Source organism: Monodon monoceros, unplaced genomic scaffold (assembly GCF_005190385.1).
Source record: "Monodon monoceros isolate NGI ecotype Baffin Bay Population unplaced genomic scaffold, NGI_Narwhal_1 Super_Scaffold_21, whole genome shotgun sequence".
Lineage (NCBI taxonomy): Eukaryota > Metazoa > Chordata > Mammalia > Artiodactyla > Monodontidae > Monodon > Monodon monoceros.
Genome location: NW_021703778.1, coordinates 134,641,778 through 134,660,542, shown reverse-complemented (window position 1 = coordinate 134,660,542; position 18,765 = coordinate 134,641,778). Strand labels below are relative to the sequence as shown.

The 18,765-nt window shown below is 39.0% G+C and overlaps 1 protein-coding gene across 1 annotated transcript in view; it reads right to left on the bottom strand.

The window, feature by feature from the left end:
* PRKCH (protein kinase C eta) overlaps positions 1 to 18,765 on the bottom strand; it is a 222,626-nt gene that overhangs the window by 90,758 nt on the left and 113,103 nt on the right. Inside the window, exons 3-6 of the mRNA XM_029237243.1 lie at positions 11,710 to 11,860; positions 6,933 to 6,967; positions 3,474 to 3,562; positions 1,814 to 1,943 (exon numbers count right to left, since the gene is read on the bottom strand). Of these exons, the coding sequence (XP_029093076.1) occupies positions 1,814 to 1,943; positions 3,474 to 3,562; positions 6,933 to 6,967; positions 11,710 to 11,860 (405 nt within the window). The remainder of the gene's footprint in view (positions 1 to 1,813; positions 1,944 to 3,473; positions 3,563 to 6,932; positions 6,968 to 11,709; positions 11,861 to 18,765) is intronic.

Here is an 18,765-nt window from a genome sequence, read left to right as displayed (position 1 = left end):
GCAGTTGGAAGAGGAGAGCGAAGCAAGCTAAGCTCCTGGTGCACAGGAAGTTGACTTGGGGCGATGAAAGACCCGAGGTTTAATCAGCACAGAGTTCTGACATGGTTTCTTGACACGGGCCCTGCCGATTGGAGGCAGAGATAAAGCAGCGTAAGATGTGTTGAGGTGTGTCAGCCCATCTTTGGAAGCATACACAGAGCCAGGTTTCGTGGTGCCTGAAGTGATGCAATTGCAGGGTTGCCCTCTTTAAGAAAAAGAGCACTTCATCAAGTAGAGAACTTGGAAGGTACCCTGCAAGGGAGGAGCTCCAAGGCTTAAGCTTCATTAGATTCATAGGAAATCCACCTCTCTCCGCAAGGCTGGTACGGAGACATACAAGCCTGCGGTGGCCTTTCTAAAGCTCCACGTGACAATAAAAGCAAAAATGATAGGAGCTGGAACACTGCAGGCGTGCTACCCTCAGCACCACCAGGGACAAGTGCAATGCAGATGAATCCCACCCATGGCTCTGCCTGTCAGCAACAACCATACGTAAGCAGAAAGTGACTTTCACGCTAGAAACCCACACCTGGGTGACACCATCCAGCTAATGATCAAGCAGTGCCTGAAACAAAGCTGCATGTGAGTTGGCTGCTGTTTTGGTTGAAAAAGAATTATTTCAGGTATCTATGAAAAAAGAATAATTAAATGGTGCTCTGAAGAAATAAAAGAATTTGCCTTTCTTAAAGACAAGTGACTAGCCCCTTTTTGTTAACAGAAGCAGGTCTGGTTAAGTCCAGGCAGCCAGTGGAAGCTGTCCAGTTGTACTGACATGAACTCTGCCTCCCCTGGTGACTCAGAATGTGTCTCAGGCTTCAGGCTGAAACTCACATGTATTTCAGCAGAGGGCAGTGCACCCCACGACAGCCAGATTGTTACAGCAACACTCAATGAGAGATGACTCCAGGCCAACAGCCCCTCAACTCCTAACAGGACAGGGACCAGCCCCCATATCCTTGTCCTCTGCTGAGGCAAAAGCTCCAAACTCAGGCTCCACTGGACATTGTTGTTGAAGGGCATGCCCTCGCACGGCCACCTACTCTCTGATCTCTATCAAGCTCTTTGAGAAGACACAGGGTGGACTGAGTTATGCTTTTTTTTTTTTTTGGTGGTACGCAGGCCCCTCACTGTTGTGGCCTCTCCCGTTGCGGAGCACAGGCTCCGGACACGCAGGCTCAGTGGCCATGGCTCACGGGCCCAGCCGCTCCGCGGCATGTGGGATCCTCCCGGACCGGGGCACGAACCTGTGTCCCCTGCATCAGCAGGCGGACTCCCAACCACTGCGCCACCAGGGAAGCCCTGGGTTATGCTTTTATAACCCAATTCCTGCTTAGTTTTGGTGAGGTGATCAAACCAACTCTCCTGCTAGCTCTTACTCACAACTCAACCTTCTCTGCTGGCCACCTCACCTCCTACCATCTTCCCTTTCTGACCAGATCCCATCTTTTCCTCTTTCAAATACCTATGGAAATACACAATGACTAGCCTGTACTCAGTACTAAACAGAGGATATCCAACAGGTTAGTTAACCAGACAGGACATTTCATTTAGCAAGTGAGTAAACATTCCATGGTTAGGAAATCCGTGGCTCACATGTAGCTCTCTTTACGTGCCTGACAAGGGACACATACATATAGAGAGAGCCACTAAGATGTTCATATACAAGGTATCTAAAACCATCCGTCCTAGGTCAGATTCTGAAATGCAGAATTCTGAAAGCTCGCAGCAAGGTGTTCTCATGAGGAAGTGGGTACCAAGCACCCGAGAATCTCACTTTTACACTGAAGTCCTTGTCGCATTATCCCCCAGAGCAGGGAGCCACAGTGATCACAGAACGTTGGCACCTTGTAGTTGTGGACGCTGAACTTGTGTGGGATGTTGATTCCGAACCTCTGCTCAGCAATCTGTAGCAAGGAAACAGGAGGACGAGAGCTGAAATTCCATACCCACACCTTTTGTGAAAACTGTAACAGAAGCCCACCAAATGCAAAGTGTTACTATGCCACCTGAGATGAGTATACTATTACTGCTCAGCCACGATGAATCACCCAGGCCTTACCATGCAGACGAAGCACACTTTCCAGTGAACAAGACTGGCTGGACAGAAATGTGTGGTATACATTAACCTGTCCACCATCTTGGGAGATTAATAGAAATTTAAATATTCATTTCACCTTTTACATTCACTTGGCCGTGTTTCTCTCCTGGCCAATTCCTCACACCCATGTCTATTTCTAGAACCTTTTAACTTCAGGATTCAACACGTCTTTTATAGGCAACATACACTTGCTATCACCACAAGTTCTTCCAGAAATTGCGTCATGAGGATGGGGTGACACCCAGAGGACAGGGAACCACAGAAGGAATTTATTCCAAAGTGACATTCAACTGGTGATCTTATTCAGCCCTTCCAGCCTCTGCCTGTCTTTGTATTTTGATATCTGGGTGCAAAGATTCTGCTTTTATCTCAAAGACGATCACTTCTCAGGATCAGGTGAAATCTCACATACTGTTTCCAGCAAATAGTTAAATTAGGCATATGCTCGATAGTCTATATCACAGTTTGAAGCAGTAACAACAGAGCCACACATAACAAGTAGTGGGGCAATATTACTCCTCTTGAAACGTTTCTGGCCTCTTTCTCATAAAAGAAAGTACACTTGCCTCTGTGTGTACTCTAAGCAATCCTGGGTGCATGCTGTAAAGAACCATCAAGTTCCAGAGTCGGACTCTTCAGTGCATCTGTAAATCCACTGCTAACTGTTGGTAATACTCCAACTGCCTTCTACCTTCGGAATTTAGAATGTACGCCCACCTCAGCTGGATGCAATGCTAATGGCAAGAGTCATGTTCAAGCCTTTATGTATAGATATAGATCCTCCCTGAAATTCCTGGAGAGGGCCAAAGGTCACTTTATCTAGGAAGTGCAATTTACAGTTAACAACATACTTACCATATCAATTCTATCTTGTAGTACTGATACTATTTTAGATCTGAGGCTGAGAGAGAAGCTAGCTAGCAGAGGCTGGGTTCTACATTCAAATCCCAGTCATCTGATGCCAAACTCAGGGAAATCTCTCTTCAAATTAGTAGAACTGATCCCTAGAGCTTTTACCCAGCTGATCACTAATGGAGTCATTTCCAGGACAGGTCAAGCTATGCAAGTATAGAAATACAAATGCCATAATATAAAAAGGAGAGAAATTTCAATTCTGATACCACCATTGGCTTCAAGGAGTGTGGAAGGGAATTGGGACTGAAAGGGAGGAAGGAAAAGACAGAGGGAAGAAGGGAGAGAGAGAGAGAAAGAGAGACAGAGGCAGAGAGAGGGGGAGAGAGAGTGAGCAAGAGAGACAGGGAGCGAGAGCGCGAGATAGAGAGAATGTGCTCGCATGAGCTCATGCAGGCATTTAATCAGCAAACTGCTATCTCACCTTTGAATCCACTTTGTTAATATTGTTTTGGCAGGTGCAGGCTGTAACAATTAGATGATGGCAGCGCTTGTGGACGACACAGGTGCACACTAGGAAATTAAATCCAGCGATTATACATTTATTGGAGGCACCAGGCCATTGTGGCTTGATTTAGATGGTGGGCCCACATGATGGCAGCCAATGCTCCCGTTCTTCCTATATTCCTTACCACCACCCTAACTCAGGCCTTTGCTCACGCCTGAACTATTCATACTCAGGTCCGGAACTAATGTCATCCCTCCTGGCTTTACTCCTTCCTGCCCCAACCGCCAGAGGAATCATCTCACAGTATATGATTCTGGTCACCTCAGGCCCATAATCTAAAGCATTCAATCGTGCCTCACAGTCAGTCAGACTAGAGCTGAAATTTCCTAGATGGGTTTCAGGCTCTCCCAAGCCCACCCCAGGCTCACCTGTCACCTTTCTTCTCTGGGGGCTCTTTGTCCCACTAATAACTAGACTAGGTGCTCTTCCTGGAGCAAGTCTTCACCCTCCCCAACACACTGTCCATGTCCCTCTCAATCCCTGGGGTATCTTCCTTTCCTATCACTTCACTAAACCTTAAATGTATAACAAGACACAACTTTAAAAAATGTCTCTTTTATGAAAATATACTCCCCATGGCTCCCCTTCTAGACTGAAACTCTCTCCCTCCTCTAGTCTCCTACAACCTCTAGCTGGCCTCCCTCATTTCAGATCTTCCACATACAGCCTCTAATGTCCTCAGGATTCCCAGCCAGCATGATGACTTGAACAAAGTAGGCATTCATTAAGTATTTGCAGAATGACCCAATCAATTGCTTGAATAGTTAGAACTTTCTAAATAACATTTTTAAAATTTTCATTCAGACAACTGATAGAGTGCAGAGTCCAGTTTCCATTAAAGGATGAACATGTGCAATGAAGCAATATGAAAATACACATCATTTTTAAGATCTTTCAAGACATATGGAAGTTTCTAGGATTAAATACAAAAGACAGATGACATGTCAGCAAGTAGCACTATAATCTAAAACAAATCTAGCTGTCATCAGATTGAATTCTCAGGAGAACCAAATTGAAAGTGCCCAGAGAACTGGTCTTTTTATATGAGGGAATCCTTCACATAGAAAAATCTTATATTCCAAGGCATTTGTTTTTTTCACAGTCAGCTTGGCTACAGGTTTATCAATTTTATTGATTTTTGGAGAATTATTGATAGCTTTTGGTTTTGTGGATTTTTAAAATTGTTTTCCTAATTTCAATTTCACTGTTTTGCACTCTATTTTTGTTATTTATTTTCTGCTGCTCAGTTTAGGCTTAAATTTCTCTCCTTTTTAAGATGGAAACTTAGATTATTGATTTTAGACCTTTTCTAATTCTTTTCTAATATATGCATTTAATACTCTAAATTTTCCTCTGAGCACTGCTTTCCCTGCTTCCCACAAATTTTGATAAATTGTATTTTCATTTGATTTAAAATATTTTCTATTTCCTCTTGAGTCTTCTTTGACCCATGTGCTATTTAGACTATGTAGCTTAATCTTCAAATATTTGGAGGTGTTTGAGCTATCTTTTGGTTATTGATTCCTAGTTTAATTCCACTGTGGTCTGAGAAGATACTTTTTATGATTTCTGTTCTTTTATATTTGTTATGGTTTGTTTCAATGTCCCAGAATGTGGTCTATGTTGGTAAATGTTCCTAGTAAGCTTGAGAAGAATGTGTGTTCTGCTGCTCTTAGATGGAGAATTCTATAAATGTCAATTTGATCAAGTTGTGATAGTGCTGTTAGGTCAACTATATTCTTACTGATTTTCTGCCTGCTGGATCAGGCAGAAATGCTGATCAATCAGAATCAGAAACTGCTGAGATAGTAAATAAAATTAAATCCAACTATAATAGTGGATTTGTTTATATCTCCTTGCAGTTCTATCAGTTTTTGCCTTAAGTATTTTGATGCCCTGTTATTAGGCGCATATACGTTAAAGATTTTTACGTCTTCTTGGAAAACTGACTCCTTTTATCATTCCATAATGCCCTCCCTTATCCTTTATAAATTTCCTTGTTCTGAAGTCTGCTTTAATCTGTTTGCTGTTTTTAGCATGATTGGTATATCCTTCCAGCTCGGCATGTGGTTTTATATCCCTTTGCAAGATGTGAACAAATTAGTGTCCTCATGTCTCCTGACCAGTGTTCTTTCCTGGTCCTTTAACAGGTGGCCCACTGAAAATCAGCTCTTCAAATATCCTGGCACTATGGGCCATGGTAGAAGAAGTAAACTAAAAACACAACAGATACGTCACAAATCATGTATTTTTAAACTCAAAAATGTAATCTTGTTTACCAAGAGGTTCTCAAGTTATCTTTGTATGCATGAGATGGACAGAGCATACCCCTGTGCTGGAGAGGTCCAAGCCAAAAAGTGACATTGATTCTGACCTGTGAACTATGCTCTCATTTGAGGCTGAAATCAATAGCAGAAGGTCAATTATTGTTGTCATATCAATTCAGTTTTTCCTAAATTTGAGAACTCAGTAGAATTGTTCATACATATTAAAGTCAAAATTACATCCAAATGTATGTCTTATTCCATTCTTCTAAGGGAAATAATATTTTACTTCCCCTCCTTCAGAAGAGAAGGTGGGATTTCTTTATTTACCTAGTTTACCATAGGTTACCACTCTAGGATAGGTAGTACTATTTTACCAATGATCTGTAGGGTGTAAATTAAGATAATAGGTACCATATGGATAAACCATGAGATGACGCTCAAGTTAATGATGAGGGAGGCCCAAATAAAAGAAAAGTCCAATCCAGCCTGGCTAAACCTCCAGATTAAGGAGCCTTCTTTTCCTCTTTCCTTTTTTATTTCATTCCAATTCTTCTGGAACACTAATCGAGGTTATCTCAGAATTGTGAAAATCAAAATAAATTGAATGGATAATAACTTACAAGACCATTAACAGCCTAACTTTGAACATTCTCACATTTAACTAAATTCAGAAAATCCAAAAAGCAACTTGGATAATAGCTTCTATTTCCAATTCAGGTAAAGGGAAATCAGCATTGTGCTACTTCTCACTCCTACGGACAAGGGGATTGTAAAACACCAAAAATTTATCTTCAAGACTCAAGGGTCCTGCTCACAAAATCGCATTACCTTTTAGTATGTTCATGATCCTGCAGAGACAAAACTTTAAACACCTATACTTATATAGGTATCCTGGATTCAGAAATAAAAACATCTCCTCTACTTTGTCTACAAAAAGACATGGCTAAAATTTAAACAAAACTAAAGGGTTGTAATTCTATGGGGGTCTCATTTGACCTACAGAGAGTTATTTATCAAAATATTAATGGAATGTATCCTGTTTCCTCTTGGTATAATCACTTTTTAACACAGGAACAAGATTAAACATAGTTTTAAAATGTTTTCTTACCTTGGCATTGATAACCCTGTTTCCCAAATACACCCCTGTTCAAGACAATAGAAAAAAAAGAAACCATTAGTCAAATATTTCAACAATGTTCCTATAATTACAGTACTTAAGGAAAACAAATTTCATCCTCTGGTCCTTTATAAAAAACACAATTTCAGAGAAGCAGCAGAAATAATGTCCTTTTTAAGCCCTTTTTTGTTACCACAGGACAAGGAGGAAACTGATGAGTTAGAACGCTCCGAATAACAAACAGGTGAGTTTGGCAATTCTCATTCTACCCATCGCTGCGGCAATCCCCCAAGTCCTCAGTGAAAATAAACCTCCTCTGTGGGTATGACCGAGCCTCTTCCTGAAGTTTCACTTTACTGCCTTATTGATCATTCTCTCTCACATACACATAAAGACATGCAGAGGGTGAAGTAAACAGATGCAGATATACATATGGATGTAAACAGGTGAGTCCACTCCAGCTGCCTGACCTGAGGCATCTTCCATCTTCCATGTGCCCACATCACCCAGAGTCCACTGGGGAGCAGAAGTGCGGTCACAATATGCCCATCATGCCCACAGCTTCCATCTCTGTCTCTCCCTAATACAGTCTCTGGGTGATGGTGATATGATTCTCATTCTTATTAACAAAAACCACATTTTACTAAGCCAGTAGGATATGCCAGGCAATGAGCCAAGCAGCTGACCTCTACCATCTCATTTAATCCTCATAAAAGCCACGTGAGGTAGCACATACAATAGGATGGCCTAGAGCACAGATCTTGAAGCTGGATGGCCTGGATGTGATTTGGGGCAAGTTGTTAACTACTTTGAGCCACTGTTTAATATATAAAAAGGTATAATAATAACAGTACTTACTTTATAAGGTTATCATGAAGATAAAAAGTGTTGATAATGTAAAATACTTAGAACAGTGCCTGGCACTCTAGTGCATATAAAAGTTTATTATGTAAATAAAATAAAATTATTGTCTCTGTTTTGGAGACATTGCTGGGTTATATAGCTTGTCTAGGTTCACACATCTAGTCGGTGATGAGACTGAATGACAGAGTCCATGTGCTTAATCATATATGTGTGTGTGTGTGTGTGTGTGTATATATATAAAACACATAACCACTATTTTAAGTGTGTGTGCATGTGTGTGTGTGTGTGCGTGTGCATGTGTGTGTGTTTCACAAGGCCAGTTAGGTGGGAGTTAAAGTTTCCTTGGTAGAAAAAAAATTGGTGAAATTATCAAGTAAGTTTCCATTAAGAACGTTAGTTGAGATCACAGGTTGTCACCACAAATGCCTACAGGGGCAGACAGGTCACGTAAAGGAGGGAAGCCAAATGGTGTGACATGAAATAAAACAGCAACAGACAATTACCCTTCTGGTCAGGCAAATCCAGGGAGAGGTGGGTCTAACTGGAACATGCAAAGAAGAAAAATGGGCTCAAAGTTGCCAGAGATGCTAATTTTTTCATTAAAAAATGGAATAGGAACCTCTTCCTAAAGACTACAGTTTTAGGCTTCATACATATCGACAGCCAGTTTAGGGCCTTTGGTTTAGACAAGACTCTATACTTTTTCTTTCTTTTATATTTTATTTATTTTTTTATTGTGTACAAATTTAATGTTTTATTTCTTTTTAAAATTTATTTTATTGAAGTATAGTTGATTTACAATGTTGTGTTAGTTTCTGGTGCATAGCAAAGTGATTCATTTTATATATATATATACATATATATGTATACATATATGTTCTTTTTCAGATTCTTTTCCATTATACGTTATTACAAGATATTGAATATAGTTGCCTGTGTTATACAGTAGGTCCTTGTTGTTCATCTGTTTTATATATAGTAGTATGTATCTGTTAACCCCAAACCCCTAATTTATCCCTGCCCCCTCCTTCTGCCTTTGGTAAGCATAAATTTGTTTTCTATGTCTGTGAGTCTATTTCTGTTTTGTAAATAAGTTCCTTTGTACCATTTTTTTAGATTCCACATGGTATCATATGATATTTGTGAGGGGATGGAAAAAGGTATTCCATGCAAATGGAAATCAAAAGAAAGCTGGAGCAGCAATACTTGTATCAGATAAAATAGACTTTAAAATAAACACTGTTTCAAGAGACAAAGAAGGACACTACATAATGATCAAGGATCAATCCAAGAAGATATAACAATTGTAAATATATATGCGCCCAACATAGGAGCATCTTAATACGTAAGGCAAATATTAACAGATGTAAAAGGAGATATCAACAGTAACACAATAATAGTGGGGGACTTTAACACCCCACTTATATCAATGGACAGATCATCCAGACAGAAAATCAATAAGGAAACACTGGCCTTACATGACACATTAGACCAAATGATATTTATTGATATTATCTATAGAGCATTTCACCCAAAAAGCAGCAGAATACACGTTCTTTTCAAGTGCACATGGAACATTCTTGATAGATCACATGCTAGGCCACAAAAAAAGCCTCAGTAAATTTAAGAAAAGTGAAATATCAACTATATATTCCAACCACATCACTATATTAGAATTCAACTATAAGAAAAAAAAACCTGCAAAAAACACAAACAGGTGGAGGCTAAACAGTATGCTACTAAACAACCAATGGATCACTGAAGAGATCAAAGAGGAAATAAAAAAAAATACCTAGAGACAAATGAAAATGAAAACGTGACAATCCAAAACCTATGGGACATGGGACTTTGCTGGTGGCACAGTGGTTGAGAATCCACCTGCCAATGCAGGGGACACAGGTTCAATCCCTGCCAGGAAGATCCCACATGCCATGGAACAGCTAAGCCCGTGCGCCACAACTACTGAGCCTGCGTTCTAGAGCCCACGAGCCACAACTACTGAAGCCTGCGTGCCTAGAGCCCATGCTCCACAACAAGAGAAGCCACCACAATGAGAAGCCCGCGCACCGCAACGAAGAGTAGCACCCGCTTGCCGCAACTAAAAGAAAGCCCGTGCACAGCAACGAAGACCCAACACAGCCAAAAATAAATAAATATTTTTAAAAAACCCACAACACCTATGGGACACAGCCAAAGCAGTTCTAAGAAGGAAGTTTATAGTGATACAAGCTTACCTCAGGAAACAAGAAAAATCTCAATAAACAACCTAAACTTACACCTAAAACAACTAGAGAAAGAAGAACAAACAAAACCCAAAGTTAGCAGAAGGAAGGAAATCATAAAGATCAGAACAGAAATAAGTGAAATAGAGACTTAAAAAGCAATAGAAAAGATAAATGAAACTAAAATCTGGTTCTTCAAAAAGATAAAAAAAAATTGATAAACCTTTAGCCAGACTCATCCAGGAAAAATAGAGAAAGGGCCCAAATCAATAAAATCAGAAATGAAAAATGAGAAGTTACCACAGACACCACAGAAATACAAACGATCATAAGAGATTACTATGAGCAACTATAATGCCAATAAAACGGACAACCTAGAAGAAATGGACAAATTCTTAGAAAGGTACAGTCTCCCAAGATGGAGCCAGGAAGAAATAGAAAATATGAACAGACCAATTACCGGTACTGAAATTGAATCAGTAATTTAAAAGCTCTCAACAAACAAAAGTTCAGGATCAGATGGCTTCACAAGTGAATTCTACCAAACATTTAGACAAGAGTTAACACCTACCCTTCTGAAACTATTCCAAAAAATTGCAGAGGAAGGAAGATTTCCAAATTCATTCTGTGAGGCCACCATCACCCTGATACCAAAACTAGACAAAGATATCACAAAAAAAAGAAAATTACAGGCCAATATCACTGATGAACATAGATGCAAAAATCCTCAATAAAATACTAGCAGATTCCAATAGTACTTTAAAAGGTTCATAGACAAGACCATATTCTTGATTAAAGAGGCCAGAAACATAAACTAAGCCTGCATTCTGACTGTTAAAAGGTATAAAATCCAAAGTAATCACAAAACCCCCCAAAAAACACAAAGTAATTGATCAATACTCAGAAATGAATCTGAATCAAGTGTTTCTGCCTTAAGCAAAATGACTAAAGTTTGCAACAAAAACAAAGATCTCCTTTTATGCTGCAGATATGAAAGTGTGTTTCTTCCTCCTGAGAAGGGTGTGTATGTGTATGCTTTGTGCATGTGAGGGTATTTCTTCCTTCTCTCTGCAAATAAATATGTTTAATGTTGCCTCTAATTGAAGATAACTATTACTTAAATTTATTTTACATTATAGATTTGCCACTTGAGTAACATGTATAGTAAGATATTGCCCCAAATCATCTAGAATTTCTCAACTATTAATTATCTTGATTCTTAAATGCCAGGGATTATAGTATGTGATCACTGAAAGCTATTACCTTTGTCTACATACTATAAGGCTGAAGACTACTGTATGTTTAGTTTACTTGCAACAATTAATTCCATAAGTCATCATGTGATTCATGCCTTCTTAGAGAAATACTGTTGATATTTCTTTCCTCCTTAGGGATAGATCATTTATTAACTGATTAGCCTCTCTAATTAGTGCTTTTTAACCAGTTCATGATTCATTAGCACTTTTACCAACATGATTGGCAAAAGAAATAACATATAAAACTTAATCTGTACATTGTGTAATTTTTTTGTTGGGGATTAAAACTTCTAGGTCAACATATTAGAGTAAGAGAAAAAAATCAGATTCTAAAACAATTCTTAATAATCATGCTTTCTCCTGAAATCACACACAACCAGAGGAAGTCTCAGCTCTTGGGAGGAGAGAAGACAGGGGACCTCTTACCAGATAAACTCCCTGCAGTGAGAGCAGTAGGTGGGCTGCCTCAGGTATGTGGCCATGAACTTATGTCCGTTGATCTGGTGGACTCGCCTTCGCATAGCCCTTTGGCGCTTCCTGGTAAAATGTTTGAAGATTCGGTCTCTCTGGAGAGTAGCTATATATTAAAAGAAGGGAAAAAAGAATAATGTGTAATGAACCTACCAGCACCTAATGTATGAGAAAGTTTGGTAGTTCAAATACTCCCCAAATTACTTTTTTCTTTCTTCAAGATGTAAAACACCCCAGAAAGTCACCATGCTTTGTTAGACATACGTGAACCCTGGGATTCCCAACTGCCTAGTTATAATTGGCTATCTTGGGCCAGTCTCCCCCGGAACAGAGCGTGGGTTCCCCAGAGTTTCGATGCGCCAGTATGTGACAGCAGCATGGTCTCGCAGTCCCTGTCCAGCTGTCTGGGACCTCAGGTTCACCGACTGGCTGCAGTGACCGGCTGGCAAACAGGGCTCCTCATTACTCCCCTTTCATTCTGCTGTCCTCACAAACTTAGTGAGGGAACTGCCCCCAACACAGTGAGAGCCCTGCCCAAAAGCATCAGTTCCAGCACCACCTCTGTTAACTTGGAAGAGGCAGAAATTAACTGGGAATACACTCAGAGTTCCCTTTCTAATTTCATATTTTAAAAGTAGTGGCTCCTAATCTGAAGACTCTAAAAACTGTGCACCATTTAAAGATCATAAATGATATCTTCCACCTAACTGTTCTAGAACTTTTCCAATGTATGCAGAGACTTGTGATTATAAAATAAAGATTCCTTCTTCAATAATGCTTTTAAATGAATCACTGCTCCAAAGGAAACTAAAGGAATCATGCAAGAATAATCTGCTAATAAATTTTAAAACCTGGAAGAAATAGAAGATTTCCATGTAAATACATGGTCAAAATTAGTCACATAAACCAAAAAGTCTAATTTTTTAGAAGGAATTGATAAAGTTTTTAAAGGACTACCTCTAATTCTGAAGGATTCATTTTATGTAGACTTTTCCCAGTAGCAATATACTCAAATAACCAGAAACTTCTATACTATCCAGAATTATCTTAAAAAGAAAAACTCACTATGACCAAGTGGGAATTTTCTCAGGAGCATAACAATGGGCATATTATTACAAAATCTATTATAGCTTATTCTATTAATAGGTGAAAGAATAAGTATGACAGTTTCAATAGATGTTTAAAAGGCACTTGATAAAATTTAACTTGTAATCCAATAAAAAATTCTTTCGAAAAGACTAAAAGATTGCCTCTTTAACATGACTAACACACATTTTCACAGGTCAAAAGTATCAAACTGCATGGTAAATGTTAACAAAATTCCTGTGACAGTTAAGAATGAATAAGACTAATTATCACCACTATTATTTAATATTATTATGAAAGTACTCGCCAAAGTTGTTAGAAATGAAACAAAAGATCAAACTATTAGGAAAAGGTGGCAAAGATACCATTATTTGAAGTTGTTTAATGTAGGACTAGAAAACTCAGGAGAATTCAGCCTAATCTATTAAAAAAATGAGTTCGGTGTGATGGACAATAATAAATCATTAAAAGTCAAGGTATTTAGTATATCAAAAGACCCAATTAGAATAAGTTAAAAAATCCCATTCATACAACCAAAAAAACCAAATTATCTAGGAAATAATTTATCAGAAGTGCAAGATTTATATGAAAAAATACAAAGTTGTCAATTCTATCTAATGTCTACATTCAACAAAATTTCAATCAACATTCCCAAAGGATGCTTTTAAACTTGACAATTTTTTTCAAGGTTTATTTGGTACTATAAATATTTTAAAACTGTCCCAAATTTTCAATGAGGGAGGACCTGCTCTACATGTTAAAACATATTATAAAATTACGATAATTTAAACAGTGCTCTACCCCCTCAAGAAAAGTCCAAAACTAGAAATCAATTTGGCTGAAAGAGAATATGGTCCAAATCAGTGGGAAAAGATGGATTATTCAATAAGTGGTGTTTAGACAACTAGGTAGCCTTTTGGAAAATATCTTTACCTCACTCCTTACACCCAAATAATCTCAGATGAATGCTGAGGTGGAAATTATACAAAGAAAGAAAACATGGGAAAAAAATACACTCCTAGGAATGGGATGAGGATAACAAATTTCTACAGCCATGAAAGATCCACAGATTTGCAATCTATGAGATGTAAAGTCCTACTTGTCAACAGACACAAAACAAAGTTAAAACAAACTGGGGAGAAAAGGATTTGCAACATGTGACAAAGTGTTACTATTTATTCATTAAGAAAAGAGGATAAATAATCTAGTAAAAAAGGGGCAGAGGAAGTGAACAGGCAATTCATAAAATTATAAATGCAAATAGACAATAAACATGCCAAGATGTCCAATCCTATCCAAGACAGACATGTAAGAACTGCAAGGTAAATGACATTTTACCTCTTAAGTTGGCAAATACTTATAAAGGTAGTTAACATGCCCACTCTTACTACAGTGTCGGGAAATCGGCACCTCCAGCCTCTGCTGGTAGGAGCATAAACTGGTCTCTAGTTGTCGCCCCACCATCCTCTGGCTGTATTTACCCTGCTAAGCCTCAGTGTTCCCATCTATAAACCAGGTAGTGCCTTCCTCCTAGGTTTTTTCCAAGGACTGAATGAGATAATAATGCGTTAGAAACGTTTTGCCTAGAGCTAGGCACATGGTCACATTCAACACGTAGCTATTTCAAGAATGATTTCTTTCGGTGACCAATTTGACAAATACCTGTCAAAGTATTTACTCCAGTTTTATTGAGAAATAAGTGACATAACTTCACTGTGTGAGTTTAAGGTGTACAAGCATGATGGTCTGATTTACAAATACTGTGACATGATTACCACAATAGGTTCAGCTAACATTCACCTTCTCATATAAATATAATAAAAAGAAAGAAGAAAAGGAAATATATATTTTCTCCTTGTGATGAGAACTCTTAGGATTTATTCTCGACTTTCCTATATATCATACATCAATGTTAGCTGTGGTTATCATGCTGTATACATTACATCCCTAGTACTTACTTATCTTATAACCAGAAGTTTATACCTTTTGACCACCTTCCTCCAATTCTTCCTCCCCCTACACCTGGCCTCTGGTAACCACAAATCTGATCTGTTTTTCTGTGAATTGGTTGTTTTGTTTTTCCTGTTTGTTTTTTAGATCATACAGTATTTGTTTTTCTCTGACTTATTTCACTTAGCATAATGCCTTCAAGGTCCATCCATGTTGACATAAATGGTAAGATTTCCTCATTTTTTATAGCTAATATTCCATTGTGTATATATATCACAACTTCTTAATCCATTTATCCATCGACAGACACAGGTTGTTTCTATATCTTGGCTATTGTAAACAATGCTGCTATGAACATGGGGGTGCAGATATCTTTTCGAGTTAGTGTTTTTGTGACCTTGTCCAAGTGTTATGTGCATTTCCTTTCATGCAACAATTCAACTTCTAGGATTTGTTTTCTATAAAAAACACCAGAAAGCAGGAATATATGTTATATAGATATCAATCATTATATTCTTTTTAACAGTAAAAATTAGGGTCAATACAAGAAATCTCAAAGAATAAAATGTAGAAATAGTCCAAATAAACGTTGCTAAGATACCAATTCTTCAGAGGCTCTAGCATGGTTAAAATTGTACCTGCTTCAGGTTTTGTTTTGGGGTGTTTGTGTGTAACATCTTTGGAAAGCAGCCCAATTACTATCATTCTCAGGTTTCCCAGCTATCTAAAGAAGATGAAAATATACCTTTGTCCTCAGCGCTACGGGGATAGTGTCATAATCAATACTCCTGAGAGGTTCTTACAATTTTGGATAAGGGTCACATAAGAACAGAAGTCACTGTATTGTACTGCCCTCTTCCACAAGACTTCTAGAAGCCATTTAGTAACCACAAAATAAACAGATTTTAATGTTCGTTTGTTGACAGATGACGGAAGTTAGCCTAATGAGAAGACCCTATACCTGATCTACATTATCACCAACTAAGACCCAGCTCAGTACTGGCCAAAGCAAAACTTGTATTGAATTACTAAACACTTATCACATCTAAATGCAAATTAAATTCTCCCTGGGGGTCCAATTACCAATAATTTACTCATTTAATCCCTTAATACTATAAAGATTGGTTAAAAGGTCAGCTCACTTGCAGTTTTAATATTTCATGAATTGGGTCTTTTTTTTCCCCCCTCAACAGCTATTACCATTGCAGTAATGTGACCTATGAATTTTCCAGGTGATTTGTTATAGCTGGAAGGACATAGGAAGAAACTGCTTGTGGTTGTTCACCAAGTCGGTCATCCCCTAATGCCTTCGCTCCTGCCTTTCACCCCCGCTGGAATGTTCTTCCTTTTTTTTTTCTTTTGTTTTGTTTTAAACTAGTTGACTTATACTTTCCTGTGTGCCTCAGAGCCTAAGGCAAATCCTGAATCAGAGTGAAATGCTTCTCCCCTCTGTTTCCACAGCAACCTGGGAGCACACCTCCATCTTTTCCCTTATCCCAGGAAACTAGGGGTTATGTCTCTTTCACCTCCTATACCCAGGTGCCTCATAAGACCTCATACATGGTCATTTTTAACTAAACTTCACTCTTCCCTTTTCTCTATTCTTTTGCACATGTGCCTCTTTTTGTTTAGAAAGCAAACACACACTCACCCACACCTCAGAATTTGCAAGAAATTTAAGTCATGTAAGTAAACCGGGGCCCCCATGGCTTCATATGGCTTCCCCTATCACCATTCTCTTGCTGGCTGCCCTGACCAGGAAGAAAGAACTCTGGGACTTAACTCTGTTCCCCAGAGCACAGACTCAACCCCCATTTGACAATCAGAGTGCAGAGGGAGCTTCCTCATTGTTCTCACGGCCTCCTGTTGACTCAGGACTGAGTTAGAAGGGCTAAAAAAGACGATGTAATCTTGTGTCTGAAACCACCCTGGGCTCTGAGAAATCTTTCAGATCACGTGTTAGGTGAACACATCAAGCGATCCTAACATGCTCTGCAGCCAAAACTTGCATCACAACCTCTGTTTTGCTCCTGAGGTGCTCAATGCCTCTAAGTAAATAGGAAGCTGGCTCAGTGCCCCAGAGTGGAAACTCACATTCCAGTCTCAGGAGGTGGGCAGGTCTGGAGCCCTGATCTGTCTTATCCAGGAGTTGGTGTTGCCAAGCCCTCCCAACCACAGGGTGGAGAATAATTATGTCAAATGTAACGAAGCTTAACTAGTTTGAAATAAAATTATATTTCATAAAATCTGATTGTCAGCCCACACACTCTTTCAGAACTTGAGGAGGCACAAGTGAGTAGGAGCCACCCCAGGGTAAGCTTCCATCGCAGAAAGCTGTGCTGGTCTGACACTTGCGCTGCTGATGTGAGGCTCTGCCAGGGAGGAGTGGCTCTCCGAAGTCTCTGTCATACGGTCTAAACCTGATCTCAAAAATAGTAAATATTTCATCCTTTTGCTTCCTTTGCATCCTTCTGCTCTCCCTACCTGAATTTAAGGCTTTATATACCAGACATAGACATCTGTATTTGAAAGTACTTCTGAAACATTCTGATGTGAGTCAAAACAGCATAGTTCCAAGTTTCCAAATGACTGTAAGCATATTAAATCAGAAAGAGAAATCTATGGCACTTTTTAATTTTTAGAATTACTGATATAAAGCATATAAAGGAAATACCTCTGATGTAGTGTAGAATGCAATTTAAGTTGAATTTGCTCAGCAACAAAAGCACTTAGTTTACTAAAATCTGTGGCTAGTCTTCAAGGGGGCAGTGCAGAGGAGGTCATGCAGCCTTTTTATATGGCAGGCAGGAGAGTGTGGTGGGTGAGCGCTTGGAATCTGGAGCCCAGCTGTGAATCCTGCTTCTTCCCCTTATAAACTGGGTGACCTTGGGCAACTTGTTTTATCTCCTATGCCTCAGTTTCCTCATTTGTAGAACATGAAGGGCTAGAGAACTCTCCTCAAAGGGCCATTCTGAGGACTTGCTGAGATAATAAGTGTAACATAATTAGAACAATACCTAGCAGGTGGCAACTAAGTGTTACCTATTATACTTGTTGTTAAAACTCTTACTTCAGAGTTCAAGAAATAGAAGGGATTTTTAATCCAATCACCTAATTGCCTCGGAGAAGAATCAATACCTAGGAAACCATTACCTAGAAGTTCAACAACGTGCTCAAGGCTCATCTAGTAGCTAGCTAGCACCAGAACTACCCCCGGAATCCTCCACTCTTGATCTTATCCCAGGACCATACGGTTAACACCATCCTGCACTTTGTCCTTTATTAACATTATTAACATTGGGTCTCCTAGAATCTTCTAGAATCAATTGGGTCTCTCCCCTGGAAAGTAATAAATTTTCTGGTGAGGAAACAGAAACTAACAGGAGGGTTAAGTGAGGACAGGCAGCCAATGATAGAAGTGGGGACGCCAGACCCTGTTTACTATGTTGAACTACTGAGCAATGCTATCAGATGTCTTTTTTCTTCTTCCTGAGATATTCATTTTATCATGTGTGCACTTGGGAGGTGATGACTATGGGAAAAACAAACAGGAAAACCTTAGTGTTGACCAAAAGTTACTAGTCAAGAAAGAACCAGAGTGTGCTATGTTGTTGATGTCTCTAAAATACAAAATATCCTTGAAAGGTAATGCAATAAGGTAGTGAGAGAATTTTGCTTAGTATTATCCAACATACTGAATAAGCAACCACGTGATCACAGAGCTGTGTGATAAAGAATGATGCTTAAGAACTTAAACTTAGACGATTCCTATCTGAGACAATAGTGATAATAACAGAACAATTAGCACACGTATTAAGCAAATACATAATTTAAATGAGTCTTTACAACAGGTACACACAACCAGTGGGTGACAGCATTTATTGGGTATTGAGTGAAGAGAGAATCACAGGAGTTGTGTACCTAGTCGTCTGATTAATTAAGGAAGACTTCATAAATGGGTTGAGATTAGCTGTT